The 21,602-nt window shown below is 44.2% G+C and overlaps 1 protein-coding gene across 2 annotated transcripts in view; it reads right to left on the bottom strand.

The window, feature by feature from the left end:
- Positions 1–1,482: 1,482 nt before the first annotated feature.
- The window catches only part of SH2D4B (SH2 domain containing 4B), a 105,250-nt gene continuing 85,130 nt past the window's right edge, over positions 1,483–21,602 (bottom strand). The window contains exons 7-8 of one of the 2 annotated variants that reach the window (XM_037059454.1): positions 5,901–6,121; positions 1,483–1,954 (exon numbers count right to left, since the gene is read on the bottom strand). In XM_037059454.1, the coding sequence (XP_036915349.1) occupies positions 1,862–1,954; positions 5,901–6,121 (314 nt within the window). In that variant the 3' untranslated portion in view covers positions 1,483–1,861. The remainder of the gene's footprint in view (positions 1,955–5,900; positions 6,122–21,602) is intronic. The other variant, XM_037059455.1, reaches the window with a different exon arrangement.

Here is a 21,602-nt window from a genome sequence, read left to right as displayed (position 1 = left end):
AGTGGGTAAGTAGCATAGCCAAAGCTAAAATTTGGTTCCTCCAAGTCTAACAGAAAGAAGGTAATGTTAACAATCTCAGTATGGTTTTCAAAGCACTTTAGAGTTTAGAAAACAGGCTCTTTCTATCACTGCATTTTATCCTCAGAGGCCTGTGAGACAGGCAGATAGAAGGGAAGCTATGGAGGCAAACTGCAAAATTGACATCATGAAACACACTTGTATGATGGGTCCTTATTCTGCCTTCCCAAGAGGCAGAGCCTGTGGTAAGTGCTTACATGCTGCTCCTTTACTCAGGAGTGCAACCCCAGGGGAGCAGGAGAAGGAGGACGTGGGGTGAGGCAGAGAAGGAGGAAGAACAAACAGGAGAGTGGAAGGCTGGCTTGACCACTGCTGGGTTTCATTCTGACCTGCTGCTGATCATGCAGGACTGCCTTCTAAGAGAATATGCTGAGGACGACCTCTCTAAAAAGTCTCTCCTGGAGGAGAAAGAAAGAAGAACTGGTTTCTCAGCCACTGTCTCCCATTGATAAAGGTTCACTGCCTGGGGAGTTCACTTCCCAGCTCTTCTTGGTTGCATGGTGTCTTATGCCTCTGTGGCAACAGCAGAGGCCGGAGTACCACACTTGGCAAGGTGCCATTGGCTCATGCTCACATGAAGCTGTGGACACAATGGGGAAGACCAGAGCCCCTGCAAAACCGGGTGCAGTGGTGGCACCTGGGGTGAAACCACAGGTCAAGGATCTAAGGAACAGAGGAGGCAGGAGGCGAAGTGGAGCATAAGAGATGTTGGATACAACTATCAAGTAAGGTAAACCATGCAGTTGACATACACAGAGTTCATTCATCTTTTTACTGTCGTCAAATACAAAGCTGTCTCTATGTATAAGTCCATAAGTGTGAAACCTAAGTATGCACAGTAGACACCATCCCTGAAGGTTACTGAGGAGTTATTGGGAGAGTCTTTCCTTAACAGGGAGACATAATCAGATTAAGTGAGCAGTAGAATGAAAAATCAAAGGACTATAAAGGCACAGGCAATCACTTGAGTAATCTGTATGAAAAGGGCCAAGGAACAGAGAACAAAGGACTTATGAGATGGCTACAAACCATTCTGAACTTCCCCCTAGGTTTGGGGCACATCTATAGGAATACGTAAAACCACTGCCTCCATATTGCAAAACAAGGGCCAAGTGAGGATTTCAGACAGAGGAAGGTGGCAGAAGAGGCAGATGAGGGAGGCAGGGCAGTATCAGTCAGCTGCTCTAGAAGCTGGGGCTCAGGAGCCTTAGTAACCCCAGTGACACTGTCAATGAGGGTGATGATGAACATTATTAAAGATGCAGCATCTATGTTTTCCACATAAATCCCTACAATATCTCCCCTATAATCTCCATGGCTATACAAGCAGTGACAAGTAGGAAATAACTCCCTAGAAATCATGGATTCATGTTAGAAACCTTCAGAAGAAGTACATTCATTCAGCAAACATTTATTGAATAGACACTATTTGTTAAATTCAGCGTTAGGCACTGGGATTACTTTGGATTATAAAATCGTGATCCATGGTCTCTAGGGGGCGGGTCTAGAGCAGATGGGACAAAGAGGCGTCATCTCCTGAGGTCACACCTAAATTCTTCATGAACGATTTGCATCAACCCTGAGCAATTTCTTTCCTGGGCACCGGGACAAGGGCCAGTAGCATATGTGCCATATATTTCATATCTCTTGAGATAGACAAATGTATTTAATCCTCTGAATGGTGGTGAATCTTCCAGGAGGCCATCAGGATTTGAGCTGAGATGTTCTTGAGTTCAAAAAAAAAAGGATGCCCAAAAGAATCCAATCGATGAGGAAAAAAGAGTCATTCAAACAACAGATGGTAGTCTGGTGGGCTGTCCCTCTGTCCACAGGGTTCCTGCAGCAACTCTCCCCCTGAAACAGTGATAATTTCCTCCTGGAAAAAAAAAGGAAATATTCACTTATAATCAAGAAAAGGAAACAGGATCCACCAGAGAGAAGCCAGTTCAAGAGAGAGAAACTAAGAATAGGTACTGCCTACTCCTCACTAAAATTTCTAGAAATCCCAGGGAAAAAAAAATCTGCTTTTAAAAATAAACAAATTTATAAAAGTATGGACAAATAAGAAAAGCCAGCAACAAAGCAAAAATGTTGAAGCGTCCTTGAAAACCAAAAGATATTCAGGATGGGGTTTTCAGAAGAGTTAATACGGGACAAGGGTGTGCTGGGGGACCCCCAGACAGTAGAGGTCTTTGCCTCAGGCAGGGCAGAAGGGCAGAAGAGGCACACAAAGACCCAGCAAGTTCAGAAACTCCCATTCTCAACACGTGAGCCACTCCTTACCAACTCCAACACTAACAGCATGAAGAGACTGGACAAGGAAATAGAAACTGTTGTCTGTGATGGATAAACAAGAAACTCAAAGTTGAAAGATCACCTCCCAGCTCAAAATTTATAAATATTTAAGAAAAATCATAGCCATGAAAGAAAGGTGCTAACCTCAAAAAGAGAACTGACTCCCAAGAAAATATCAAGTTTGTGAAACAAACAGAAAGAGCCTTTAAGAGATGTATATTAATCTCCTCAGTGTAATAAGAAGATAAATCATCCCTGAAACAAGAATGAGCTATATTTTTTTAAAAAAATACTTGGAAATAAAAAGGATGCCCACTTAAATTACATGGAAAATTGTCATAGAAGAACTGAAGAGAAAAATGGACGTAACGAAAGGGCAATTTAGTCGCTGGAAGGATTGACACAATTAATAAGAAGAGGCTTTTAAAAGGAAAAATGGACAAAGGATATGAACAGACAATTCACAGGAGAAATCCAAGTGGCTATTAAACATATGAAAAGAGCCTCAGCATCAGAGAAATGCAAGTTAAACAACAGTGAGATTCGGTGTCTGCCCAACTGATGGGGGAAAATTGTAAGGGACTGATAATCTCCAGTATTGGCAAGAGTATGAGGAAGCAGCCTCATGTACTTTTGGCAGGAGCACAAACTGGCACTAGATTTTTTGAGGGAAATCTGGCAGATATTTTCAAATTAAAATGGGCATAGTCTTCTACCCAGCAATTCCAATTCACGGGATCCATCCTAGAGAAATACTCACACATGTGCCCAAAGTGGCCTATGCAAGCAAGTCTGTGCAGTACTGTTTGTGATCAGGAGAACCTGGAAGCTACACAAGTGGCCCTCAGAAGGAGAATGGATAACTAAATTATGCATCCATACCATGGAGTCCCACAGATTTTTACAAGGATGCAGTACATGGATTGACATGCATGTACCTCAATAACAGCCAACATCCTGGCAACTTACAAATGTCAGGTATTTTAGTGATATCTCATCAAAACCTCACAGTGACCCTAAGAGGTGAATGCGATTGTTACACCCATCTTACTGGGAAGGAAACTAAGGCACAAGAGTCTGGGTAGTTGCCCAAAGTAACACACAGTAATGAAGTTGGGATTAAAACTTGGCAGACTGATTCCAGGGACTACACTTCTACAAAATACTTTCTACAATATATTAAGCATGTTTAAAATCAAATTGCTGCGTAGAATTCCATTGTGTAAATGTACCATAGTTTTTTGGTCCATTCACTTACACAATGGAATTCTATGCAGCAGAAAGAAAGAAGGAGCTCCTACCCTTTTCAACAGCATGGACAGAACTGGAAAGCATTATGCTAATCAAAATAAGTCAGGTGGTAAAAGGCAAATACCATATGATCTCACCTTTAACAGGAACCTAAACAACAAAACAAACAAACAAGCAAAGTATAACCAAAGACAATGAAATAGAGAACAGGCTGATAGTGACCAGAGGGGAGAGGAGAGGAAATTTCAGGGGAATTTCAGGGGAAAAGGGAACGGATTTCCAGAAACTAAGGACACATGGACAAAAACTAAGGGGGGTGAAAATAGGAGGGAGGTGGGGTGAACTGGGATGGGAGTAAAAGACAGAAAATTATACTTGAACAACAATTACAATAAAATAAAATAAAATAGCTGAGCTATTGGTAAAGGATTATCTAATTTGCATAAAAATAAAATGCTATGTATTTTCTTATGTACATAAATTTCCATGTTAATGCCCAGGAAATACTTTGGTTAGGTACATGGCACACTGATAATTCAAGACGGAGGATGCAAACCAGGATATGAAATGAACAGTGCTTACACTTTGTATTATATTTGATTTTTCTTAGAATTTAATCATAAATTAATTGTGCAATTAAAATTTCAATTTATAAGACTGGCCACCAGAACTCTACATGGGCATAAACGAGTTCTCTCTTTAGTGTCAGAAACTAAATTCGAAGTCTCAAACCTTAGCTTTGGAAAAAATAAACACTTTCAAAGACATGTGGTTTAGCCTTCCTATTCAGGAACCTGTCCACAGCATCTCTGAAAGATGAACACTTACTCTTTGGTTGAATACTTCCAAAGACACAGAGCTCACCACTGCGCAAGCAGCTTACCTTGAACAGGAAAAGCAGGTCGGGTGATACAGTGGGAAAAGCACAAGCTTTAGAGGCACGCAGCCTAAGGCTTCACTCTGAGACCCAGCTGGTACCGGCCATGAAAACTTAGGCAAGTTACTTGATCTCCCTTTCCTGATCTGTGAAATGGGACTAATACGCCTCCCTCACAGAGCTATGGTGAAAATTAAATGAGAACATGGGCATAGAGCAAAAGGCACAGCACTTGACACAGAGAAGGTGCCAATATCCACACAGCCCCTCCCTTTCTTTCTCCTATAGAAGGCTCTTCCCATTCTGCCTCCATCCTGGTTAGTCTAGTTTTCCAGGAAGCACTTTCCTCAAAGCACCTAGGTATTTGTAAGTGGGTGACTTTCTATGTACTTAAAAGATCAGGTTAAGAGTTGTCCCTAGAGTTCTGTGGACACCCCAAAAGAAAAAGGGATACAAATCCAAGAGTTCCTATTATAGCAAAATCCCAGTGTGACAGTCAAATAATTCTGTGGACCTTCCTACACTTGCAAAGCTCAGGCAGATGGAGGACCCCTGAGCTACCACATTTCTGTTTCTCGGAATCCCTGGGTCCTGCCCTTCTGAGTTCCACTTCTGTCTTTCTCCAAGTTACTACTGATGCCAACAGCCACATTAACAAAGAAATCGCTTCTTTCTACATATATTATTTCGAAGGCATCTTTTTCAACATGAGGTCCACAGCAGGGGAACAGATAACAAAAAGAGTTCTGGGAGATAAGAACTTCCACACCACTTTACAGATAGAGTGCTGTTATTGAATACATACATTCCCTCATTTAATAGTCATAGTGTCTAAGCTAAGTATTATTAACATCCATTTGCCCAGCTATGAAACTAAAGCACAGTGAGACTAAGGAATCTGCCCAAGGCCACACACATACAAAGGAGTAAAGCTATAGTTGGAACAAGAGACATGGTAACTCTACAAGGAAACCCTCTCCAACCTCAGGTTTGCTTGCTGTGTTTCAACTAACTACACAAAGCTGCAAGAGGCCTTTATAGACTGTCCCCAAGAGAGACATCCCGGGAGTGAGTTGGGAATGAGAGCTGGTCTTGGACAGAAGGCTTGTTGACCAGCCTCTAAGTTCTGACAGGAGGGAGCCCTCAGGTCCTCAAGGTGAGAGAAGGTCTGGAGAGCCTCCTGAGGTGCCTACATGGGTCAGAGGGAAAGCCAGAGGGAAGACCTACATTGCCTGGTCGAGACAACCTCTGGTCCCTTCTGTCCCGATGCTGCATATCCCTGGGGACCTGTCTGCTCACTCTCCATCCCCATCTATTAGAAGGCCTGCAGCCTGGCTCTCCCTTCATCTGAAGTTTCTACCATCTTCATCCCCTTGACCAGCACCTCTAAGAGCACTACCTTGTGGAAGTCAATGAGATCGGTGAGGGTGGCATGGCGATTGGGGTCCACTCCCAGGAAGCTGTAAAAATCCCCAGAGGCATCCACAAGAAAGTGCTTGAACCCTTTCTGCAGGCGATAGGACAGGGTGTATCCCCAGATTTTCTCACTGATCCGGACCAGAAATGCTCCTTCAGTCATATTCTCAAGGAGATCTTCTGCATCTTCTCGGCTAATAATTCCTGGTTTAGAAAAGAAAGAGAGAAAAGTTAGCAGGTTCTGTAACTTCCCTCATCGCCCTCCACTGATCACCCTGTCCCTCAGCCTCTGTCAAAGGAAAGGAGGGGCCCCAGGGGCTGTACGGCACTTGCCTCAGGCCGATAAGGGGCCTGCTTGGTCCAGAACAATAAGCTGTGAGCCTGGGGGCAGAGTTTCTAGGACCTGAGCTTAGCACCCTTTCCTCTGAATTAAGCCACACTAATTTAGATTCATTACAAAGAATAAGTAATGACCCAGAATTATAGTACCTATCGATTACAAATGCAACTCATCAAGCAGTGCCCTGTGGAGAGCCTTAAGAGTCTACTTTAGTGATGAGACCAGGATGACTTGTTATTCCTGCCCCAGTTATCTCTCTGGTATATAAGCACCTGAAAACATTCTCTTAAGAGGTAAAAAGACTTCCTCTGTCTACCTGTGGACAGTAGGCAAACAGTTTCTTAATGGAGGTATGTAAGTAAGCTTCACTGCAGCTAAAAGAACAAAATTTTCTTAGACTCTGCAGGCCTACACAGTGTCATTTTACCACAGTATACCAGCAAGTTAGAAAAACGCATCTCTCTGAGTGGCTGAATCAGAAAGCAATGTCTCTCTGGGCCAAAATGGCAAAGCTCACATTTCTGTATTTCGATTCTTCCTCCTCCCAACTAGCCCCCCATTGGCAGGACCCTTTCATTCAGTGTACAACCTGCTCAACCCCACCAGGAAATGGTTTCTATCCCAGGAACCTGCATGGGATACCCACCTTGGGGTTTTTATAACATCCTGCCCAGACTTTACAGTATATTAGTAACGGGTCATGAACAGCTCAAAGAGAGAGCCTGTGGCCACTGCGGGAGCAAGCTGCTCAAGCCTCCAGTTGCTACATCTTCAGGATCCACTGCAGAGGCATGCTCCCCTCCCCTCCCCTTTTCTGCTTCCAGCACAAAAGACACTAGATTGAGCCCCTGACTCAGAGCATGGCAGGTTCTATGACTGAGCACAGGGGTACAGAGCTGCCACTCCTACCAGTGCGGGTCTCTTCTAGGGAGCAGTGTTTGTACTGGGGCCTCCCCTCAGCCTGACCGGGATTTTCCCTGAGCTGTGCTCCAGTACCAGGCTTTTCCTACAGATTGTCCTTCTTTATCTCTCTCCCTTCATAGGTGTCAGACCTGCACCATGTCTGAAGCCTCCCACCTCCTCCTGCTCCACGTCCCCTTTATCCTTCGCAGGCACTTCCCCCAGTAAATCTTTTGTACTTCTGCTTCCTGGAAGACCCAAATGAACGTCAAAACCTTGTCTTTGCACCCCTAAGTGCCTGGGATGTAGAGGGGTTGATTTGGAACAGAGATCAAGTGCATGGACTAAAATCACAGCTCAGGGACTTGCTCAGTAGGTAGCCTTAGTGAGGTTACTTAAGCCTCTCTAAAACCCAGTTCAATGTCCTCATCGATTAAGCAGTACTGATAATATTACCTACATTATAATGTTGTTTGAGAATTCATTATATTAATCCTTTCATGTGCTTATCACAGTGCTTGGAAGTATAATACCTATCTAATACAATGTAACTCATTTGCATTGGATTCATTAAGCATACTACACATGTGCCAGTTATGGGTGCTACCTTGTGCTGGTAGCAGCAATACTCAGTGCTGCCAGGCTGTACTGCTCTCACCTCACACAAGAAACCTTTCAAAGAAAGGCTGCTGGGGGTGACTTCCTCTGAAGGAGCCTGTCCTTGGGCCCCAGCCTGGGCCATTCTTAGGAGACTCTACTGACACCTCAATAGTAAGCATCTGCGTAATTTCCCCCCACCCTCTTTGATACTTATCTAGAAATAAAAATTGTTATTTGGCCCAAGATCAAAGGTAATACAGCCTCATAGTTCAGGCTGACAAAAAATATTTCACAGAAACCCCAAGCCCCAAGAGAACTGGTTGGTGGCAGGGGGAAACATAAAATACTTGCAAGGATAGCCAGTTATGTTTTTTTGCCTCATGCACTCTGCCCTCCCCATCTCCCCACCTCCCCTTGCCTTCCCCCTTCACACAGCCTCTAAGCCAAGTATTCTGGGAACAAAGCATTAATCCTATCCCACCCGTCCCACCTCTGCCCCTCCTAAACACTGCACAATCTCCTGGCTAAGGAAAGGGGAGAACTCACCCTACCCCTTCTGGCTGGGGAGAGAGCACGCATTATAGATCATAAAAATTTTGTAACTTAGCTAATGACCAGGGCTGGCTGAGGCATGTGACCTTACCAGACAATGGTCTGGGGTGATTGTTCTAGAATGATTACTGGAAAGTACACTGCAGATTCTTTCTGAGACAGTTCTCAACCCCGAGCAAGAGAAAATGTAGTTTTTCCCTACAGTTTCTCTCCTCCCTTTATTTTTCCTTTATTCCTTTCCTCCCTTCAACAGATACTTATGAGGCAGTATCTAGGAGCAGGCCCCATGCTACACACCCAGAAGTCAGCACTGACTGAATGAGAAACAGTTCCTGCCTTACAGAACCTCTGACTCTGGACAGAGAAAAAGATTAGCACAAATTTTTAAAATAAATAAATATATATAAATCAATAGGCTGACTGTTACCAGTGGTTATAAAGGCCACATGGGGTATGGCCTCAGCTGCTGTGGTTGTATCTAGAGAAGGAGCCCCGCCCACCTCTGGATGGAAGTGAAAGTTAGACTGAGAACAGAAAGGTTAAAACATAGGGGCAAGGCCAGGAGAGCAGTTTGCACGTGGCTCTTTGTGGCTGGAGGGAAGGCTACCATAGTGGTGGGGCAGTGGCAAAATGCACGGAGATAGGCAAGGACCAGGCTCCAAAGTGCTCTCCATAGCATTAAAAGAATATAGACTTCACTCTGAGGGCAATGGGGAGATACTGATGTTTCCCAAATAAAAGAATATGAGAACGTTCAAGGTTGGAAAATGGATTCAATGGGTATCCATTGAACTGGAGGTATACAAGCCAGTAAGGGCTTTCTCGTCTAAGGACTACTTCACAGCTACATTTGCAAAGCTGTTGCATTGAAATGCAGTTCCCAGGCCACTGGGCTGCCAGAAGTGGCTTCCATTTCGAGGCAGAAAGACAAAAGGACGCAGTGAGAGTCACATGCGAAGCTTTATGCCAGAGCCAGAACTGGGCACCATCTGGGCACCATGTGGCCCTCATCTCATCAGTCTTCCTAATGACCTACCATCATCAGTTCATAACTGAAGACACTGAGGGTCAACGAGAGCAGTGCCTTACCCAAGGTCACAGAGCTATTAAGTGGTGGAGCCATAATCTGAACTCAGGTCCTCAGACTCCAAATTCAGTGCTCTTTGATCTATACCATGTTATCTCATGAAGAGGACAGTTTTTTTAAAGGGATAGATTATTAAGGGCCCTTAGCAGTTTTTTAAAAGGCATAGATTATTAAGGGCCTGATTCCTAAGGGCCCATGAAGAAAAGAGGCAAGGTGACTCCAAGACCTAATCTTTGGGTGGGCACCTCAGCCAACAGTAGCTGATGGGAGTTGCTGAAACTCAGAAGCCCAAGTAGGGGTCAAAGCAGGGTTAAGCCGAATGTGTGGGAAAGGGGCCCCCCACCGGCCCCAGTTGTGCTTGGCCTCTAACAGTCACAGGTGGTTTCAGCAGCTGTGGACCATTTGAAGATCAGTTGAAACAAAGGACAAAGTCCAGAGATGAGCCACTGACCAGGGCCTTCTTTGGCTCCCTTCCGAGGCCATGAATTTCCTCTGCATTCAGACACCATTTAGGGACGAGGAGAGAACATTTGAGAAGGGAGAGATAGGACTTTGAGCTTAAAATGATTGTATATTTGCTAAAAGTAACCAAGTTAAACTTAGAGATTCTTAAATCATAGAAGGCAGGATTATCTTTAATTGGAGATTTTAAGGGCTTTTCTTTTTTTCAGGCATTAACAGGAAATAGAAGTCCAGAGAAAGATGAAATCACTTATAAAAGAAAGTAAGTAAGCTATGCCTGCTGCATACTCTCCTAGCAAACATTTAAATGTTTAAAGGAGAGATAGATACAAATCCAGACACATACCAGGGTTTCTCAACATGGGCGCTCTTGACATTTTGAGCTGGATAGTATCTGTCATGGGGGCCTCCTGTGTGTTGTAGGATGTTTAGCAGCATCTCTGACTTCTACACACTAGATGCCACACGGTTGTGAAACCTGAAGTGTCTCCAGACATTGCCAACAGTCCCCTGAGAAAAAACTGCCCCCCATCACCACCACCCCTGTTGAGAACCGCTGACAGGGAGATAGACCTAAAAGACCTCTAATTGATAACTGAGAAAAAAAGGTGCTGAAAAATAGTAACTTACGATATTATTTATACTAGAAAGGTGAATTACACAAGTTTATATAAAAATTATCATAATTTTGTAAACACAAAATCTATGAGTACAAGGGTTATGTCTGCTTTGTTCCTACTATATCCTCGTGCCTGGAACTTTCTGGGCCCCCAATATTATTGAATAAGTCATTAATTAAAATTATAACCCCATATCCATCATTTTGGAATGCTTACACTATGCCAACCACTGTGCTAAAAGATTCATACCCACTGATTCATTCATTCTTCATAGTAACCCTTTCACATAGGCACTTTTAGCCTCCCCGTTGTACAGAGTGGAAAATTCGGCTGAAGAAATTGAGTGATTTGCCCAAGTTCTCACATGAGTAAGTGGCAGAGCAGGAGAGAGGTACAGCCTTCCTTTCAATGTCAGTCCTATGTGAAAGGCTTGTATTCCTATCAAACTGTAAGCAGCCTGCTCTCTCATAGGGGTTGTACTCCCAGGTGCAATCCATATCCTTCTCTCTTTTCCAGGCCCTTTACATGCAGGTGGCCCTGAAAGAAAGTGCGCACAAGGTGTGGATTAGCAGAACCAGCTCTTGACACGGGGCTTACTGTGCTCACAACAAGAACCATGAGGATTCAGTCAAGAAGCCTGCTGGGGCCTCTCAGGGCACTGCTGTTCTGAAGGTCCAAGGTCAGGTCTGTGGGCACTGACCAATTGTAAAGCTGGCCATGGTTCCAAAAGCAATGCCCTGAAGATCTGGCTTTGTCAGGGGCTGTACCCTAAGTAGCCTAAGCACTGGGAAGAGTTGCAAATCTCTGCAGACAGAAACTGTGCAGTTTGGGTAGGCCTGTTCCCAGGACCCACAAGATTCAGTAAACTATCCTGTAGAAAGCAGCACTAGACCAGAGAAGTCTGAGTTTCAGTCAGGTCTCTGCCACTTATGGCCTGACCTTTGGCAAGTAAATCTCTCTTCAATGATATGTGAACGAAAAGGGGGCTACGTGGCAGGCGTGGCAAGCTCACTGACCAAAAGTAACCACACAGATCATTAATTTATACCTGGGCAGATTGTGGTGGGAAGTCACATCCTAGGCCTACAGTTTCCTTAGTAAAAAGTTAATCTTTACCGTAAGCTAGCCCTGTCCATTGTTCTTGTGCATCTAGGATAACGTACCTTTAAAATGTCAGCAGTTGCTTCTCAGACTCTTGGTTAAGATCAAGTGTAAAATGTCAGAGTTATGTTCTTTGCCACCCACTGGCAACACAGCACAACTATGAGGAAACTCATTATCTTGTTCCCAGCATACCATCTCTATTTGTTGTAACTGTTCAGTATTAACTATCCTGTACCCACCAATGTAAAACAAGTATTGGGTTGGCCAAAAAGTTTGTCTAGTTTTTTCTATACAATGGCTCTAGCAGTGCTTAGTTGTCTTTAACTTCATTCAAAATAGTTTTGTTAAATTATATTGTGACAGCTGTCATATCAACGTGAAACGTGAAATGTGTGTTTTTTAAAAACTTATCAAAATTGGTGATTTTTTGTATAGCCATTTTAATAGGTGGAAGAAGACACACAACAATTTTCAGTGCATTATGCTTTATTATTTCAAGAAAGGTAAAAATGCAACTGAAACGCAAAAAAGAAAGATTTACGGAGAAGGTGCTGTGACTGATCAAATGTGTCAAGCATGGTTTACAAAATTTCTTGGTACTACTGACATTTTGGCCAAATAATTCTTTGCTGCAGGCTATGTTATGCATGGGAAAATGTTTAGCAGCACCCCTGGCCTCCACCCATTAGAAACTAATAGCAGGAGATAGCCAACATACTCAAAATATCCAAATCAGTAAAGTTTTTGGTGAAAATAAAAAATGTGTCTTTCATTTTATGAAAAAAACTAAAGGGATTTTTCTTTTACTGAAAAAACTCAACGGTCTCTCTCCATTTGCCTTTTTATGCAGTCGTAGAGATTTTTCCACTTTTGCTTTCTCTTGCCTCCTTAATCCACCACCAATGGATTTCAAGTTTCCTTACATTTTCTCCTTTGATTCTAAATGTATAAAAAGAACTGCAACACTACTATTCCTGGAGCATTTTATCTGCCCTTTGAGATTTTGCTTCTAAAACAGGGTCTCAGCCTTTGGCTCAGATTAAACTCTTTAAACCTTTCTTTAGGTTTGGAATCTCTTCTGTGGACAATAAAATGGATTCACATTTGTATCACCCAAAGTAATTGGCCACATCAAGTGAAACAATGGTGGGAAAACAACGGACGCTTCAACCATGGTGGCTGCTCATGCTGGGCTACACACAAAGCAACCGGCTTGGGCTAAGCCCCGAAAGTCAGGGGGCTGCAGCTGAAGCAAAAAGAGCTGTCGTCTGCAAACTGAGGCAGAAAGCCAACATACAGATCAGGGCTCTTGATAAGGACTAAAGCAGGGGTGCACTCAGTATCACCCACAGGTACCCCAGGCTCCTCTGGGCACAAAGTATATCCAACTAACTGCAGCACTCCCTATTGGGCCTCTGTAGAAAAAGACATGGCCAAGGTCAGGGTACTGACACCCTTCAGGGCAGCATCCCTTTCCCTATGGTTGCATCCTATGAGGATGAAAAGGCAGGGAACGCAGGAAGGAGTATGTACACCAGCACAGCAAAGAAGTCTAGGTTTGCTGTCACTCTCCCAGCATCACACATTAATATCACAGGCAGGCTGTTTGCAGCCGCCAGCTCCTGACTCCTCCGTTACTGCACTGTGAGCACAAGTCCATGGTGTGTTCTTCCTGACACCTTGCTTATCCATCCCCCTGCCTTCCATGCAGATGCTCTCAAACACTGCCAACAACTTCACATTTGCTATCAAAATATTTACTTCATTGGTGCTAATCAACAGCGTCCCCAAGAAAGGAAAGGCACTTGAAGCATACTTTTAAAAAATGCTGCACTGTAATGGACCAATAAATCCACCCGTTAGCAAATCTTAAAGCAGATCTGGGATTTGGTTTCCAGCTCCTCCACCTCCATAGTGGTCCCTGAAATCATTAGCTCAGAACTGAACCATAGGAACCCAAGTGAGCTCCTTTTATTTCGGTTAGGACTTCTCCCTGAACAGAAAGAAATGCAGGCAGCCCAGACACTACCTTTTACTTTTTATGGGTTTCAATTTGTCTGATGTGCATATTTATTAAAGCTTTCACTGCAGCTACGCCTCACCAGCTGACAGCTCCTCCATTACTGCTTAGCTATTTCTCATTCATTTCTGTGACTTTTCTTTCTTATTGCCATGCTATCCAGACGATATCATTAAGGAGGCTGGAATTATTAAGCTCTTCATTCTCAATAGTTTCTCAAAGCATCCTAAAGCCACGCAGATTGTGATGAATGAGTTCAAATGCCTTCATTTTTTTATAGCTCCAGATGAAATTTAACTGCTGAGACAAGGGTTTCACTGGACAAGCTTCTTGATTCCAGATATATTTATTCACAAGAGGCAATATTCCATGCCCATGACCGTCTGCTCCAAGCTGACATGCCAGTTTCAAATCACTAAGGCCACATTCGTGACAGAGGGCCCCAGCTACCCAGCAGAATGACTTATGAAACAGGCCACACAGGAACCTATGTAGCACTAACCTCAACTGGAAGTATAAATTTGTTATTTGATTTATGCCAGTCTCGTTGACTGGGCTGACAGTTTCACAAGGAGACAGCACAGGTTGTTTTCCTCTGTGGTGGACATCAATTGGTCTTGCCCGTTCAGGACCATTTGTCCTTCTTAAGGATACAGAATGGCGAACTCCTTTGGGGAAGCCACACCTTCTCATCCAGTCTATGCAGCTGTAATGGGATGGATTCTGCCCCATACCAGGGGTGGTCATAGTTACTCAAGACTCATCTCCCTGACTGTAGTGATTGGTTCAGGAGTGGGCATGTGTCCAAACCAGACCGAACAAGTCAGAATATCGGGACTAATATTGGGACTGTTGAAAGAAAAGTGTACTCTCTCTTCTGCTGGTTTTGAGCTAAGAAATACAAATAATACAGTCACAGCTGGTATTACTTGAAAATGAAAATGACACAGAGAGCAACAGAGCTTAAAGATGGAGAGAGGCCGGGTCCTTGGACCAAATCAAGCAAAGCCCGAAGCTGGGCCTACTTTTGGATTTTTCAGTCACAGGAGCCAATAAATTCTTTTTTATTATATCGGGTGTTTTTTTGTTTGTTAATTACAAGTAAATGTAAGTTCTGTAAGGACAGGGAAGTTGTCAGTTTTGTTCTCTGTCACATGCCCTGTACCTAGCACAAGCATAATATTAATAATCAACAAATTAATTATTTAAATGCCTCACACAGGGAGCCTGCCTCCTAGTGGCCCTGCCCAGGTAATTCAATAATGCCATATGTAAACAATTTCCTGTTTTACTGCATTTATTGCATGAGGACTTTGCAGTGTATGGACACTTGGAAGGCATCCTCAGGAATTCTATGGGAAGGGTGGGGCTGGCCTCAGGAGGAGCACCAGCCAGGAGTAAGGCATGGCAGCTGGAACAGCTGGCCCCATGACCTAGAGGTGCCTCAATATCTCCCAAAGGAACGGCCATCTCGTCATCCTCCAGGGGACATCTTGGACAGGAAAGAAACTGACCCTCTGCCCCAGCACTGTGTGCCCCAGGGCAGTTACTTAACTGGCGCTCTAATCCTCATCTGTGGGATGCCAACAAGGCTGCATTGCATCACGGATATGCACATGGACTCTGAAGCCAGACCACCAGGGTTTGAATCTACTGCTCTTGCTTATTAACAGTGAACTTCAGGCTAGTGGCCTCTCTTCTCTGTGCCTCAGTTCCTCATCTGTGAAATGGGGCTAATGCTAGTAACAAGTTCACAGTGACATGATAAGGATTAAATAAGTTAACATATGTGAAGTACATAGAAGTGTGCCTGTACACTGTAAGTACTGTGTACCTAATTGCTAGTGTCATTACCTTTTCCAGAGAGTAGTGTGCGGAACAAATAAAATATTGGAAGTTCAATGTTTACTTGACACAAGATCAGCACAAAGTAATGTTTAATAAATGAATTAAAACATAAAAGCCAGTGTGACCTTATAGGCGCAGCCAATGAATCACACCTTGGAGATACCAATCAGCTCACACCTAAGGAACAAGGTGACCTCTGCCTAGAGAAGCCACCAATCCAAGAGGTGTCTCTGTCTACCTCCAGATGGATACATCCCCAGACACAATACGGGGCTTGGAAGCAGAGCAGGGACCTGAGTCTCAGTCTCTCTCACCCTCTCAGCCACAATCCCTCATGCAGGATGAAGTCTTAAGGGGAGGGAAGCCCTACCCCTTACCTCCTTCTCACAGTGAAGGGAAGCCCCTGTCATGCCCTTTTAGAGAGTAGCAGAGAGAGGGAAGAGGAAATCCTAAAGACCTAGTTTTCCCCAAAGGGACTGAGTTAACTAAACAGTCTAAATCATCGAATAGAACGAAGTTAAAATGGACTCGAGTTGATTTTCTCCCCATCACCTGAAGGGAAAAGAGGGGAGGTGATGACTTCATGGGATCGGAAAAATTGTAGAAAAATTGTAAAACTGCAATTTTCTTTGCTTGAAATGTGGCAGCACAAATGTTGGTAGAGCCTCACTGTATGTAGCAGACAGATAGTGCATTTTTTATGATTACAGGAGAAAACATACATCAGTTATATACACAAGCTGTGCTGATCCCAGGGCAGGGGAATCCCTCCTGCCTGGTGCACCCCTGGGGGCTAGTGAAAGGGAGTGTGACTCATGAGGCCCAAAGGCAGCACCATTATTTTTAATGAAACCTGTAAGCAAGTGACCCTGGCATGCGAATCTATAAAGAATTTAATTAAATACTAAACAGAAGGTAATTTGATTCTGATAAACATTTAATAATTAAGTATAAATATTTCATGAGTCTTCACTTTCAAAAAGGAGTCTCAACTACTATCGTGACTAGACTTCATTCTCTAGCAAATGTCAAAGCCACCATATTTCTTTCTCAGACAAGTAGAGAAAGAAGAGCTTGTGGTGGGAAGTCAGGGAGAAGACTCACGTAATCTGACCTAAGCCTGTCACCCTGCACAGTTCACACTTTCATGGTCCCGACTGAGGGGCTGTCTGGCCTCAGTTTATACACCTCAGCAGTGGGTGCTCACAACTCCTTGAGAGAGTTTATTCCATCTCAGGGCAACTAAGTGCTAAAAACTCAGACTGAACCAAAGTTAGCACCTGTGGTTTCACCAACTGGTCCGTGTCCTGGCCTTGAGGCTCTTTACATGGTGGAGGACATTAGCAGCTTGAAAAGAGAGGCTGTGTCCCCGGCCCCACGCCTTCCCACTCAGCTCCAAGCCTGCCCTCAGAAAAACATGAGCCCAAGGGCTCTGGATGGGCTGGAGACCTGGGTGCCAGGGCTGCGATGAGCTTGCGCTGAGGAGTGGCGAGAAACTAGACTCTAGGGCCTGGAGCACAGAAAACCTAAAGGCAGCTTCCTGGAGCTGAAGACAGGTCCAACTCATGACAGGAACTTCCTGGAGCTGGGGAGGTAGGAGGACCTTTTGTAGCCACCAAAAATATGGTGGAACTATCAGAAGATGATGAGAGCAATTACATTCACATAAATCACATCTTTGTTTACTATTACCCTCTACTTTTAAAAACCTAGATAGAAGATAAAAAAATCAGTTCTATCAAACCCAATTAATTCATCTAGGTCCCACCACCCCTGCTCCTTCCCTACATCTTAGTTACACACACCTGTGGGTCAGAAACCAAAGGCCTCTCACCAGAATAGCCAAACTAAAAGTGTTAGGAAGATAGGAGACGGAAGGTCTGAAATCAAGAGTGTGGAACTATAGAAAGATGAAAAACAGTTAAAATCTTGTAAACACCATTATTATTGATGCTTTCTTAAAGAAAAAAGCAATTCACTTTTTGTGTAATCCTTTTTTGAGACTATAGCCAGTGCACAATTTTTCTAAGTAAAAAAAAGAGAGACCTTTATTTCTTAGTTAGAACAGCTTAAGCAAGAACTTAAGTGGAAAGTAGGTCAAATGACCTACATTTTTCTTCTTTATAAATTTTTGCATTTGGGATCAGAGCTGATGGAAAATTTACATTGCAAATTCTGTGTAAGAGTAGAAAATTATCAATCTAACTTGACATGATGGATCGTGACATGTTAACCATCCTTCCAAACGGCCCATGACTTACCCCACACAGCTTTAAAGAAACATTTCAAAAAGAGTGTCCATATTCATAACAAAAGAAAATTCAAACTTGCACATTTTTAGATTAAATAAATATCATGGTCCTGTTGTATAGAGTCATTTGTTGTTAACTTTTCCTTTCTTTCTAAGTGATAGCAGTATATAAAGCCACAATTTACAGGCTTCAAATCCTGACATGAATCTCCAAAGGCTACATGTTTACTCATTCCATATAACAATGGGAGCATTTATTGCCATCAGACATGTTCTAAACACTTGTAACTATTATGCATTTAATGCCCATAACACCACTACAAAGTTAGTGTTATTACTTTCTCTATCTCTGGTTTCTTCAGCTGTTCCTTGCATAATATGGATATAGCACCTGAGTCCACACTGCCAGGTCCCCCAGTCTAGCTGCCACCTCTAAACAGGTTCCAAAGCCTCACCATAGTTTCGTATTCTCCTCCTGATCCTAGAAGCCAAGGACAGGGGCCTGAGCTGGCTCATCCTCTGCAACTCAGCCCCAGAGACTCCAACTCCTGAAATTAATCACAAAGACTAAGCAAGGCATCCTCACATTTTCCCTCAAGCTGGGCCGGGAGCCCAGGGGCAGGTCTGCTCTTCAAGGTTATAGAATGAGGAAGGACAAGATTAAAATGAAGAATTCAGACTGCGCACAAAAGTCCACATGAATATATGGTAAGGGATTATAAATCCAGAGGAGGTACTTTTTTGCCTCGATTTCTTTTCCTGGACAGCAGTGTATTCAAGGAGATACCAGAACAGAGCAGGAAAAACTAGGAGCCAAAAACCCTGTACCCTGTCCCAGCTCCCAAGCTTACTGCTGGGTGAAGAAGGGTTGGTTTCTAGAGCTTCCTGGGCCTCAGCATGGCCACCTGTAAAGGGCTAACCATGACCAGCTCAAGACGCAATTGAGCATGCCCAGGAGATGGTGCCCATCAAACCACTCTACATCCACACAGCCCAGGGAAGCATGCAAGACTGCACAGCAGCAGAGTGTGAAGGATCGCCAACAATCAGTGCTGCTCAGCTAGTCCAACTCCTTCCTATTCTGCGCAGCTCAGACAAATGACTTCCCGGTGTATGTGGTTAAAGGGTCAAGCCTAGAATCCATTCCCACTCAGCCATTGCCTCCTAGAGCACAATCCCTCAAACCTCTCTGGGACCTACTTTCCTGTAGGACAGCATGGTATGTCTGTCCTTTACCCGCAGGACTCCTAGAAGGACCATCCAGATGGGTCACCACTGCCTGTGCCTCAGCTCCTGGACCAAAACACTTTCAACAATAGAGAAATGAGTGAGGCAAACATGTCCAACAGTTTCCAGGAGAAGAAACCCTCAGTCCTCCTCAGTCCTCCTCAGCCCGCAGATTCCCACACCCTGGCCAACTTTTCCAATGCTCCTGACCCGCTGAGAAAACTATGAAGGATGGGCAGGGGCAGGGCTAGTGGTCCCGGAACAATGACAGCAGAACATGGCGTCAGAACCACGCTGCATCATAGATGCGGGGCGGAAAGCTTCAAGGCCTCCATCTGAGAAGTCCACTAGGCATCCAGATGGCCCAATAGTAAGCTGTAACCATCGAAAAGCTCTTTCTTCCATTGAAGTAAAATGTGTCTCTTCAGAGCTCCTAGTCCCAAACCCTGGTCTGTCCTCTTTAAAAATCTCCCTTTCTCAAGACAGGACTCCAGAGCCTGAAGACTGGCAGCTCTGCTCGCTCCCCAATCCATCCCTCTGCAAGGCCTCTCCTTTCCAAGACAAACATCCCCCAGGTAACCATTAAAAACTACTACTGTGACTATTTCCTTCCTTTCCTTCAAACACATTTGGCTGCGCTGTGACCAAGAGAAAGGAGGACAAGGGGTCTGAAGGTATGGGCCATTCTAGAACCCTTCAGTCCTTTGACCTTCAACAGTACTCTCCTCTAAATATGCTCTGAAGTTACAGTGTGGGAAGGTAGGAAGCAGTGCCCATGCCACTTGGGAGCATGGAAAGTCACCCCAACCACGGGGCTCTCTGCAGGCCACGCTGTCTATGTGGGTAGGAAGTTCCTCCTCCCTGCTGAAGCTCCTGCCTCATGGTCATCAGGAAAATCTCAGCAATAACACCCCACCAGAGTGCAGGTGAGGCCATCCTTGGGATCCACTCCCAGCTCCTAAGAAGGGTCCTGCTGGCATAGTTTTCCAAGGCCAACTACATCATCCACGGCACAGCTCCATTCCCTGCTGAGCCCTAGGGGCGAGCCTCAAGACAGCCAGAGGGTTGCTGCCAAGACAATATACCATGGATGTCATCGTGACTGTTTTCTACAAGTAAAACTCAGGAAGAGAAACGGTTTCCAACTGAGCCAATATGCACACAGAGGATGTTCTTAAATTAGATACATGTTGAAGTACAAAAATAGATTTCTTTTTCCCAAAGCCAAGCTTATATGCACTCACTTTTCTCAGGAGTATTTTTAGATAACTAAAAGTCTCTCTTATAAGCCCTGGGATGTAACAATGGAGGAAGGAGAAGAGGAATGACCTTACCACTTTATGTCTCTTTTTAACAGAAGAGATTCTATCAAAAACCCCATGGTAGCAGTGGGAAGCCTGCCCCCCAAGCACCCACTCTGTGCTCAGACCCCATTTCCCAGACTCTAATCCCTAGAGAGCATGAGGCCTCTGGTGGTCGACCTCCGACTCGAGGAGATATCAGCAATCACAATGACATGGCTCATCATGGTAGGCAAAGCAAATGTATTGTCTTGATCTTCATAAGTATCTCATGAAGTCAAAGTTGAACAGATGAGGAATTTAAAGGACACACCCAAGGTCACAGAGCTGCTCAAGTCTAGAGTGGGCCTGAATCATCAGACCCCTTGTCCACACTGTTCTTTGCATTATACCACAACACATCCAAATGAGTTTGAGGGAAGAGATGGAAACAGAAGTCACAGTAGTCATTTTTACCTACATCTAAAATCCAACTAAATGAACTAGGAACATTTTACCTAGAAGGGAAAAGCAGTTCATATTAGGATCACGATAGATTATATTATTGTTCAAATTCTCCTCCACTCTGTCTTCACACCCTTTGACATGGTTTTGCAGTTCCGCACACAAAAGGAGCAAAATATATTTTCCCAACCTTCAACTCTGTGACACACGGTGACCAATGACACGAGGTGAAAGTGATGCTGTGCTGGTTCAAAGACTAGACTTCGAGATCTGGCATGCAGCCGCTTGTCTGCCCGCTGAGAAGAGTGTGTCCGGGCTACCCTGCTGGTCCCCGGAGGAGCATGAGAGACTCACGGGGCAGAGCCACCCCAGCCAACGTGCCCTGCCAGCACCAGTGAGAGCAGAGCCTGCAGCAAAGGCTCCCTAACAGCAGGACTGGTGTTAGGCTGCCTGGGGGACGGTAGGCTTTGTCTCCACAGGATCAGTCCTGCCAGGAGTGCTATCAGGGAATGCCTACATTAGGAAAGGAGTTGAACCATCCCAGCAGCTCCAGACATTGGGATTTTAGGTATAAGTAAAGTTACTCTAAAGAGTTGGGAAACCAGCATGGAGCTATTACCTTTTTGCTTCTGAGCAAAGGCAATATATAAAAAAGAACTACTGTTTACCAGCACCATCAAGTCATAAAAGATAGGACATTTTGACACTAAAACCGAGGAAAGATTATTATCTTGGAATATGACATAGTCCTTTCCAAGCAGAGAGAGTTGGCCCCCCTCCGTGTGTGAGCCTTTACTTTCATTCTGTTACAGAACAATGAAAACTTTGTCACTAAATAGCTCCAGTCCACATATTAGCAACTTTTCTGCATGCTTTATGGTAGAATGTCAAAAGAACATGAAATCAGTTACATAAATTGCAAGACTGAA

The sequence above is a fragment of the Sturnira hondurensis genome, unplaced genomic scaffold (genome assembly GCF_014824575.4).
Source record: "Sturnira hondurensis isolate 20B ecotype Veracruz unplaced genomic scaffold, ASM1482457v3 Scaffold0010874, whole genome shotgun sequence".
Lineage (NCBI taxonomy): Eukaryota > Metazoa > Chordata > Mammalia > Chiroptera > Phyllostomidae > Sturnira > Sturnira hondurensis.
The sequence above is the reverse complement of the archived record's forward strand: the minus strand, read 5'-3'. Positions and strand labels throughout refer to the sequence as shown.